Here is a 12,068-nt window from a genome sequence, read left to right as displayed (position 1 = left end):
GCCAACTACTCTGTAGCATCCCAAAATTAAGCTACTTATTAATCTAAGAGATCAACTAATATAATGAGGCATTAAGGCTCTAAATCCTATAATTAAATTCCAATTTGGAAATATGATACAAAACTTAACCCGAAACTAAACCCATCACTCGAGCAAATGTAAATGAAGAATCTCTCAAGTTTTATCAATAAAATAATGTATTTGTGAGTTACAACAGAGTGTGCAGACCTAAAGTGATTCATATGATTCGCATCAACGCTAAATCTTTAAGTTAAGAAAACGAACATCTTCATGTGCACTAACTCTTTTGATAACTGAAAAACTGAAGTGGGAACGAGTGAGCACATCATCCCAAAAAGGGGGCTCAGTGGATACCTTTATAACATTCAAGTAATCACTAACATATATACTTCACAGTTTTACTAGAGAAAATATTTGTACATCACTTATACACAGCACAAAGCAGAAGATTACTCTAACTCACCTCCCCAGATATTGTGTCCATTTACAATATCTATAAAAGATCCACTACCAGGCGGATCTACGGAGATGAAATAAAGCAACCTAAACATATGTCATCCCAACCTCGTCTCACTTAATGAAGGAGAAGATGCTAGAATAACTCCAGTCTCAAATGATAGCATGAATCCAGGTACCATATGATATTTTCGTGGAATGCGTACTCCTCATAAATTCTGATGCCACCATCTAAGTCTAGAATATATAAGAAGGGTTGATTACTATGACTCGACCCCGCACAGCAGGTTCCCAATAGGTCCCATCCTACCAGGAACCTAGAATTTCTTCCTGAGTCGAGATCATAGTAACCCAGTCGAACTACTAAGACTGAACAATCAAGCATGATATGCAAACGACTAATCTCTCCACATATATTCAATAGATGATGGCATATTATTCTCCGCTACCCAGTGATACCCTGATGTGTCCCGCAGGTACCCTCAAGGCAGAGAGTCATTCCCCCTATAGTAAAATAGGTATAAAATAGTAATATCAACCCACAACTTCCACCAGACAACCTCTAGGGTCTATGTAATCTATAAGTTGCTTTTACCTATAGTAATATTAGGTACCGATCTTCACCTATGTACTAGTGCGTGGCCTTCCCCACCTATAAACACTTAGCGAGAATCCGTGGAGAACACAGACAATCCTCGCAAGGAGACTAACCAATGCATATATGCAACATACTCATCCAATTGCACTCAAACATGTATTGCATAAGAACATATAGTTACATTCAAACATGCTCAAAAATAATAAGACACATCATGCTCGCCGTTTAAAGTAACTTAATGATTACAAGAGAGTTACAAGAGTTCCCACCTGTTCTGAAAACAAGCCTCGTCTACCTCAAGATTCTCAATCCACTGGTTCATCATTTGAATCGATCGTTGTTAATAAAGACCAACTGTTAATCACATAAGCACTCTAAGAATTAGCCAAAAGGCTCATACAAGGCTCATATCATAATCTCATACAATTCTCTAGTTATAGGCTAAGTGAATTGTCTAATGGTTCTAAGCCCATTTATGGTTTTCCATCTCTTCCATTCTCTACCTTTAGCATATCTAAGGTTTACTAATCCAATTAGGTTCATTCTATAGTCCATTAAATATGGCTTAAGAAGATCCACAACTTTATAGAAGGAATCAAAGATCAATTCGAACCATAAAGATCCAAGTTATCAAAATAGGAAAACTATGTCTAAGCCCAAATCCACTAAACCGGCACATTAATTTAAGGCCCAGTTCATCTGACAGTCACTAACGGTCAATGGGATCAGTTAACAGTCAACATCTAATGTCAAGGTCAAAATCCAGACAAAGGTCAGGTCATATAGTCAAGGTCAATTGGTCAGGTCTCTGAGTCAAAACGGTCAAAAGAGTCAACTCAATCAATTAGACTGATTCAGGTGTGTAGACTAAGTCAGATGTCTGAGTCAGGCTAGGTCAGATTCAGTCAAGCATCTGACTGATTGAAAGAGTGATGGCCAGAGCAAAAGCACAGGCTATAAGCATTAAAGCACAAACATGATGTAACACAACAACAGATCAAGACTCAAAAGAATTTCTAACTCTCCTTGCCAAGGTATACAACTTAAAGTTCTCTTCCTTGTTTCATTTCAAACGACACCTAACCAACTCCATGAACTGCCACTCAATTTACAGAAAACACTTGAGCCAACTCTTCCCTGCAAACTACCATTCTGACAGAACATTCAGACACCTTCCTCAACTGCAGATACTTAACTCAACTATGCATCTTACATCGTTACCATCACAATCCTAATATCACCAGAACTCGCATCCGTGCAATTATAGCTTCACTGCCACAATGACAACATCTTCATCTTCTTAGGTTCACCAACAGCTGATCAACAAGAACATCATTATCTTCATATCTATATTACTTCCACTTACTGTTCAATTCACTCACAACCATTGTAACCTAATCCTAGTGGTATCATCTTCAACAACAATCTAACTTACAAGCCAACAATATTAAATAACTAGTTCTAGCTTCAGAACCCATTTGTGTCATTTGCCTATATTCATCTCAGTTCAATATTTCTACCACATAAATAACCACATATCATATCACCATCAACCATAGGTTGTAGCTGCATTTCAATCCAGCATAACACAACATTCATCTACATAGCATTACACACTCAATCTGAAGCTTCATTTCAATCTTGTTGCACCAGTTCAGACATTTCCTAGCTCATCTCTTTAATATCCAACCTGAACCACTACCACTTACAATTCCCTTCATTGCACAGGACCACCACTTGCATCTCCATGTCTCAGTACCAACAACATCAAGCTTCAGCTAGAGCACACAAAATTAACATAACTTACATCTCTATCTGCAGCCATCACAGTTAACCACCAATTCAATTTACAATAATAGCTTTAATACAACTCTTAATTCATCTTCCACATTCTTCAAACCTCCATTTAATTCCTCTCTGCAATTCCTAGAACCCTAAATCAATACTTCAACTTCAATAACCTGGATTCAATCCTTCTTCTTCATCTGCAGCTTCCCCAATCTCAAGAACCCTAATTTTAAATTCCTTTAAACCTTAAACCGAATCTCAATTTCCTTAAAAAACCAAAATTAAACCTTATAGAACTCTTTCTACCCTAATTAACAACAAACCCAAGAAATAATTCACCCAAACAAACTGAATTTCATAAAAGAAATCAATCAAAATAGAAACCCTAAATTCAATCTCCGATTTACCTTTTTCTGTGAATTATGAAACATCAACCCTCATTAACATCACCGCTACCAATCATCAAGGTTCTCAACTGGTTCATCATCTTCTCTTGATTTCTTCATCTCAAATTTAAAACCCTAACTTTGATTAACAGCAGCAACCCTATCATCATCATCTTCCCGTGCTCAAACAACCACATCACTATCACCTTCGTCTCCAATCAATCAAGCTAACACGCTTCCTATGAAACTCTCACGCAAAAGGCCTCAAATCTCCGAGATTGAGATCAACAGAGAGGGGAAAAGAGAAACAGGGAAGAAGAAGAAAGAAGGAGAAGAATAAAAGAGAAAATGAGTTTCTCTTGACACGTTTGGGTGCAGATAAGGCCAACGAAAATACTTAAGCACCCACGATTTGGATAAGGGCAGCCAGGTCGGTCTAAGACAAATTATTATTTTCCCCCTCACTCTAATCTGATATCTTCTTCGTCCGGTATCTGATTGACACGTTCGAGTAGTCCATTGTGCACAACTTTTCGAGATCTATTCAATGATACTAGTTTCGCATCTAGATTATTGTTAGATTAATTTCTATTAATCAAAATTTACGTTAACTAATTGAGTTATTAGCGATTAAATCGTCTATTGACTGGTCTAATAGCGTTGACGAGCTTGAGGATCGTTACATACTCGCCAACGTATTCAATTGTGTCATTCATTTGATCTTGATTGGATTGAGTCTTTCATTTGCACCAACAAGAATACCATTTGACGAAGAATTTCCAGAATATTTGTGATTGGGAACGTGCAAGGAAACCATCATATCGGCCTCCAATTGAAAGAAGGAAGCCCATTACCTCCATTCTTCAATTGTGGCGAAATGTCCAAGTCTTGGTGTAATAGATTCGAGGGAAGTATGGAATTCTGGAAGGCATTACAAATATCAAATAAATCCTCATTAGTAGTTAGGAGTGACGATAAGGATGAATAGAGGTGGTGAAGGGTGGTGCAAAACTTTTGAATGACTCATTATGAATAAAATTTGTATTTTGAATGAATCGTTATGAATAAATTTTGTATTTTAAATGACTCAATTGTGTTCTTGTTTCATTCATTAAACCACATTACATAATTAAATCATTAAAAATATCCTCTACTCGTACGACTATGCAAGAAGTCCTTAAGGATGGCGAAATGAGCTTCATCATTGAAATTTGAACATTTCCATTTTCACCATTCCTTTCTAGCTTGAGATACGAATTCAACATCCGTTTCACCTCTAAGTCGAAGTTCATTACAAATATGAAGTAATGCCATATATTATTCAATTTGTTTGCTCTGACTCCAAATCGAACATTAAAATCAACTTCTTCATGGTTATAAGTGTTGTCGGTCTCACCACAAAAGTTTTCATAGATCTTTACCCAATAACTAACACCCACCATATCACCTTGTCTTCCTTCTTCTCCTCCCTTCAGATGACATATTACATAGTTTTTGCAAATAAACAAATCTTCATCCAAAGTGAAATCTCGTTTAGCCATTTGTAAGCGTTTTTGGGAAGAATGTAGATTTAGAATGTGTGTTTTTGATTTGGGATCGGTGGGTATATATATGTAGACTTAATTTTGGTACAAAGTAGATGTATAATGACTATATTATTCAATAACAACCTAAATTAGTATTCTAACAACTTTCTCTTTTTTCTACAAATAAATCCAAACAAAAAAAATTGGAAAAATCCTACGGTGTGGAAAACTGCATCGATCAAACCGTAGCATTGATACGGATTGGATATTTGGTCCTTCCAAACCGTAAATTGTTCATAGGTTTTCCTGGAAAACATACAATAACAAAGTCTGTGAAAGTCATACAGTCCGGATTCACAACCATATAAGGCACGGAAAAGGTCTACGGTTCCAATTCCACACCGTGTGATGATCTGTGTATACCAACGATATGGATTCCGCACCGTAGCCAAACTCAAGAATGCTTAAGGTTTGATTTCCTCACTGTATGTCTCTACGCGTTTACGTACAGTTTGTCGTTCTTACCGTATACGAACCTGGTTTACACAGAAATTCTAACACCGGTTTTTGCTCATGGTTCATAATCCAAACCGTAAGTTATCCTGTGTTTACATACAACATCAACCATTGGTTATCTCAGATAAACTTACGGTTTAGTTTTTAAATTGTAATTAACATGAGTTTCAGTTTTTGTTGTTTTTAACTTGAACAAATAGATAACTAAAACCCATTCGTTGGGTTTTGACTTGGACAAATAAATAAATAAAACGATTCATTCATTCTCACTAAATTCAAAGTCTTAACACAAGAAATTCATAGCCTACACAAACGAAATTTATAATCCAACTTAAATTATCTATAACATAACACAATTACAAATCCATAACCGTTAGTAGAGCATCAATCATCACTTTTACGACCAGCTCGACCCCGACCACGTCCACCTATTAGTTGAGCTTGAGTTTCTGCCTCCTCTTGAATTTCATGGGGAGTAGATGAAGAATCCCCGCTAAATGAACCAGACCCAGTGTAAGTAGCTTCTTTACCGTTAGATGAAGACCTATTCCTCTTGGAACCACTTGGTTCGTCATCTGAATACTGATAGGGATATTTTTTTTCAGAGATGGGTATCCCTCCAACTTGCTTTTGTAGTGCCTTTTATTGTGGAAACGCTATCTTCTTTCCAGTACTACTGCATTACTTAGATCTACTAACCTATTTTCATATGAAAAGAACATCACAATCTTTATAAACTTGTATATAATTCAAAAACTTATATAAAAATATATTTAAGGTGTAATAATGTACCATCATCAAGGCTCGATCCTTCTAATACTTCACCATTTCTATTATCTTCTTCTTGGATGTTGTACTATCCCACTTGTTTTGATATCAATGCTTCTGGATCCGTATTAATTACATGAGGATAAACCAACTAATAAAACCAATCCAATTAATCAGCATCGACATCTTTAGTTCCAGGAATAACTTTTAACAAAGTCCTTCCAAAATGGTAGTAGTGTGAATCTTGACAATTCCAGTTGGCAGTCCTTAGTGATGGATTGTAGAGCAAATTCATATTACTTATTCAAATAGTGGAGTGTTTGTTGTCCAGTTCAAAACCTTATTCCCAAACTATTCTCTGGACGATACCAAGTTTATGAAGAACTCTACGAGGATTATACATCGCTAACCCTTTTGGATGATAAAATGGCCCATTGTTGCTTGACACATTTGGAAAATTCCGTCGGTCATCTCCATCGATGTTAAAGTCTAGATATGGGTCAAAGAGTACATTTTCGGCTGCCATAATGTCAACCATTTCATTATCATAATGCTTTTTATTGAACTCCGGAACCGTAGTTAAACTTGCATGCCACTTTGTATCCTCACTTGGACTCAAAGTAGTAAAATGGTCATAAACCCATCACTGCACAAAAACATAATTTTACATACCTAGTTACACCGTAATCGATATAAAATTAGAACTACGAAAAGTTAAAGAAAATAATTCACAAAAAAATACCTGTACAAGACAAACATTTCCTGCAACTTGGATGCAATTCCACCTAGAAGCTTTACCAGGAGATTCAAACAAGTAAGCAAGCGTGGCGGTGTCCCACGAGTACCGTGGTACGTCATTTCTTATGCGATCAAAAGAGAGTGTCTTCATTAACTATAAATAGCAAGTATTGACCATATTACTCGAAAGATCGGAGAAAATGATGGTTCCAAGAGCATACAACAAATAAGCTATAGATGTATGTCTAACACTTGATTCGTCCATCAGTCATTCTTTCTCCTTCTTCAGAGAGCCTTCAAAATTTTCCCTTAAACTCTTCAATTTAATCTTTCCCATAATTAAAACTGGTGGTACTACTCCATCCTTGTTTTTGACCCTCTTTTCTGGTGGTTTGGCTCCAACAACAACCCAAAAATTTTCTTCGTCCGTACACTTGTTCCACCTAAGACATTCTAAATATAACTCATAAAGCTTTTCAAACGGCATTCGAAATTCTTCTTCGACTTTACTTTCCACGGGGAGCCTGGTAATTTGAAAAACATCGTCCCGGGTGATAGTCATCTTACATAATGAAAGGTGAAAAGTGATTGTTTTTGACCAAAATATTTCCTTAAAACCGGTAAAAGTAACAATATCAAAATCCTTCTACACGTACTCAGATCATAACCCCGAAGCGTTTACCAAGGATACAACCACTTCACAATTTCTTATCCAACAACCAAAAAAAGGATTGTTTAACGCTTCAGTTCAGGGACCCCTGTTGTATGATACTACAAAAACATACAAAGAACGTTTAAGATACATATTTGCCAATAAATAAATAAATTAACATACATAATCAATCTTAGGAAAAGATTTTTACTGTGCAACACAAATTCTTGCAGACCATGAATTCTTGTAATTAAATAGGACCTTGGCCCCATCGTTAGGTTGACCCCAAGCAGTGTCATCCGCCTTATTTGGCAACAACTCTATAGCTTCAATTACTTGTTTTTCCGAAGTTTGAGCTGCATACTTCTTCTTCTCTTTGACTTTGTTTGTAGGTTGAGTAATCGAAAGACCAACACTTATACCTTCTTCTTGAATTTCACAAATCTCTTGAGTTGGTTGTCGAGAAATCACAAGTGAACGTTCGGTATTTTGTTGTCTTGGTCCACCAATGACGAGTGCACCTTTGTTCCTTTGTGTCGCACCCAATAGAAGCTTGTTACAAGGGGTTAGAGTCCGCTCTGACTTGGTGTTACTTTTTATGTTCGCTTCTTCTTACCCATTGTTGGTCGATTCCTAAAATCGTCAACAACTATGTTTAGTACATGTATAAATTAAACAAAGCTCATAAAATTGAAAAAAAATTGGGATGAAAAAAGTATAAGAAATTGCACCTACACCTATCGTTCGAAAGACTAACAGTAGAAAAACTTAAAGCTACCTACGGTTTGAAGCACAAACCCTAGAGAAAATTAGACAAACCTACGGTATTGAAAAGTTCCAACTAACGCCACCTACGATTGGGGAAATATTCTCAGAAAAATCCACTTACCTATGGTTTGAAACACCAACCGTATGAAAACTCAAGGACCCCTATGTTTGAGAAAAAATTCTAGCATGGACAACTATGGTGGGGAAATTATTTTCATCAAAATTAAAGATGCGGTGTGAATCACCAACCGTGAACCAACACTAAACTAACCTACGGTTTGGAGTTCATCTTTTTCTCACAGTAGGATAGACGTATTCTTGCTTGATTGAAATAATTTCTGGCTGATTAACTGGTGTTTGAGAGGAAGACTTGATCAATTTTTTATTTTTAAATTCGGGTTCTTCTTCATTTGAACTTGATGGTGGTGAATTGTTTGCATGTGATATTAATTTCAAATTTTGAGTCTTGTTTCTATTTTTCCCCTTCGTTTAGTCATCATTTTTGGTACAGGTTTAATCGGTGATGAATAATTTTGAGAATCGATGATTGATTGAAGAAAAAATCGAAGAAAAGGAAAATAGGCGTTGAAGGTGATGGAGGAGAAGAAGAGGCGATGGAGCAAGGGGGAGAGAAAATAAAAATGTTTTATTTTGATATGATTTAGGTTTAAGTATTTAATTAGTATTAGGTTAGTTATTAATATATGAAGGGTATTTTTGTATTTTTGTTATCGATTAGGTCCTCCCTTATCTTCATATGAGATGTTTGAATCCATAGGAGCCCCCAAAACTATTTCCTTGGAGCCTATATATAATATGGTTCAAATAAAACGGTTCAGTCTTCACATACCTCTTTGTTGATGAAATTCTCCAAATATGTTTGTTTGATCTTCAGTCTTCAATCTTCGAGGGTTATTCAGTGATGTCTGACACTCAACTATCGTAATCTAAACCTAGTCCGAGATTGACTTTAAGTAAATTATCCAACTCAACTTGATTTATTTAAGTTCTTAAGATTTTTCTTAGGTTACAAAGACTTGATCACGCATGTTTTTTTTCCCTCTATACAATTAGAATAAGAAGAAAGAGTTTACAAATATAGCTTGTCGACAAAGATTACCGGTACCCAATTAAAAAACGACCAAAGATACCGGTTCTTCTTCAGATTTTCCAAATTACTCATTTTCTTCCAATACCTAATATCTTTAAATTTGTGACAATATCTTCCAATTTCTCTAGAAAGACACAGTAATTTGTTTAAAGGGAAAATTAATAAACTGACCAGCTTCCATCCATATATTTAATAAACCGGCCAAAAAATTTAAATCTTTTACAAACTGGCCTTTCCATTAACTATTTCACATGGTCCCACCAAAATGGTCCAACAAGTGGACTTAGTCAATGTTTGTGCCTAAAATTACTACCATATCCTTAATATTCTCTTCCTCCTTCATTAACCTATCTTGCGGCAATAGTTGTTCTTCAATGGTTGTTCTTACAGGATAACTCGATTGATTTGTACCCAAACTATTCCCGTTTCTCCCCCGACCATTTAACTTGAACCATTTCTTATTCTCGGTTCCTCCAACTCTTTCTTCGACCACCAACAATACTCTCGATTGGGGTAAAAGGGTAACGGTAAGCTTTCAATACCGTATTTCTTTCTACTGATTCAAGTCTTCTATATGGGAATCGAATTAAACACTGAAGGATTTGATCGTGGTGATAACAAAAACCACTTGGAGTTTGACTTTTTTTTTTTGAAAAAGGAGTTGATTAGGGTTTGTTTCTGTTGACTCCAATCATTATTCTTTTTGGGTTTCTAAGTTTGCTGGTTTATGTTGTGATTGAACAATTGATTAATGAATAATTAAAAGCTGATTAATTTGATTAAGATTTTCAATTGGTTTTTTATCGATTGTTAATTTGTCTCTCCTGTTTGTTCTTAATTGTAACGGTTCATAATTGTACGTTTCTCAGATGATCTTGTTTTTTTTCTTTAATTAAGATAGGTTAATTCGAGAGATGTATACAAATTTTGGTAATGATCCGTTGAATTTGGTTTGATTTCAATAATTTGTTAGGGTTCCATGGGAATGAAAAAAATCACAGGAAAATAACAGAAGAAGAAGAAGATGATGAGTCGAGTCGCGAGTTGACTAGGCTATAAAAGGTCTACAATACCCTTGACTCGCGTTAAGTTAACTGTCGTTACTGTTTTTTGAAAAAAACGGGACGAAAAAGTTCTAACTCGGCCACTTTATAAAATAATTCAAAAAAACGGCCACTTTGTTAATTATGTGTCAGGTGGCTACTTTATTAAAAAGCCCTTGTTTAAATTTAACCATAATTGCTTCTAATAATGACCGAATCCACTATTGTAGGACAAAAATTTTAGGGATTTAGAAGAACCACAATTTTGATTTATATTTGTAGTATTATTCACCCAATGAAACTGGGACAATATTGCTTTTTTTTTTGAAACAAAACTTCCATTAAAGAAACTTAATTACATAAGTTCAGGTTAGGAGCATCATCCCTTATGGCTTTCTTTATATCAGTGGGATATCATCCAAAATATCAAAAGAAGCTCCTATAATTCTAGCTCTGTTGGCTATTATATGAGCTATTTTGTTGTCTGATCTTCTTACATAATTTATAGTAGTTCCTATTCTGGTAGATAGATGCTGCTTTGTTTCATTTACAATTCCCCGATTCATCCAATGTACATGAGGGATAGCATCGTTTATAGAAGTAACTACATTTTGACAGTCAGATTCCAAAAGTAAGCTTCCATATTGCATCTCTTTGGCCCAAACAAGTGCTTCTTTTATGGCCAAGCACTCTGTCTGCTCCAGATCTAGTCCTCCATTGAAGTACCTGCCTCTGATGCCTCTGCTTGTAACTGTAGAATCTCGAGCAATCAGATCAATACCAAAAAAATTTGTTTCATTATCAAAAGAAGCATCTAAATTTATCTTGAGCTGAGCATGTAAAGGGGGAGACCAACTACTTTGTTTACTCAAACATTGTTTATCCTGATGGAAATCAGTGGTACTCTGCTTTATTAACCATTTTATGTCACTTATTGTGTTCCATCTGTTTGGAGTTTTGTTTCTAAAGATTTTATCACATTTGTTCTTCCATATTTGCCAAGCAGTACTCATTAGAGTTATCAACCAGTTGTTAATCTCCTCACTATTAATGTTCTGAACAGGGATGAACCAACTTATTATCCATTCTGTCACTGAAGTATGTTGAGCCTGAATATTGAAAACATTAACATTTATCTGTAGCCAGATCGAAGAAGAATAAGTGCAAGTGACCAGAAGATGCTCTAGAGTTTCATTTTTTGCATTACAATGAGGGCATAGAGTTTGAATGTCTGGTTTGTATTGGCTAATTTTAACTAATGTTGGAACAATTTCTTTCAAACATTTCCATGTACAACAGCATATTGGCTTAATACACCGTATTTGTCCAAGGTCATTATGTATTTTCTCGTGGCCTCCCCTTGGGTGCACAGTCATCTAGTGTATATTATCTTTGATGTTTCAACGAAATTCTTTATTTTTGTTTTAAAATAAACTAGAACACCGCTGCCACAGTGGGGAGGGCAGATCGAAGAAAAACGAAACACCGATGATTGCACAATGCGTTATACATTCTTTTTTTTATTGGAATGTTATTTTTGAGGCATATACGTCGTTTTAGTGGTTGCATAACCAAATTAGTGGATGCATGAACCAAAATACGACCGTATAAACTGTTTTGCATCCTTTGTGGTGACTCCATAATTCGTTATGTTTTTTTTTGTGGGAATGATATTTTTAGGCATATACATCGTTTTA

General features: G+C 35.6%; 1 protein-coding gene across 1 annotated transcript; it reads right to left on the bottom strand.

Annotated features, from left to right (window-relative positions):
* Nucleotides 1–10,769: 10,769 nt before the first annotated feature.
* On the bottom strand, nucleotides 10,770–11,747 carry LOC113294708. The gene has a single exon (XM_026543086.1). It carries the CDS (start codon nucleotides 11,745–11,747, stop codon nucleotides 10,770–10,772), a length of 978 nt encoding a protein of 325 aa, XP_026398871.1.
* Between the last annotated feature and the right edge of the window lie 321 nt (nucleotides 11,748–12,068).

Source organism: Papaver somniferum, chromosome 7, assembly GCF_003573695.1.
Source record: "Papaver somniferum cultivar HN1 chromosome 7, ASM357369v1, whole genome shotgun sequence".
Lineage (NCBI taxonomy): Eukaryota > Viridiplantae > Streptophyta > Magnoliopsida > Ranunculales > Papaveraceae > Papaver > Papaver somniferum.
Note: the sequence above shows the minus strand (reverse complement) of the source record. Positions and strands in the feature narration are given on the sequence as shown.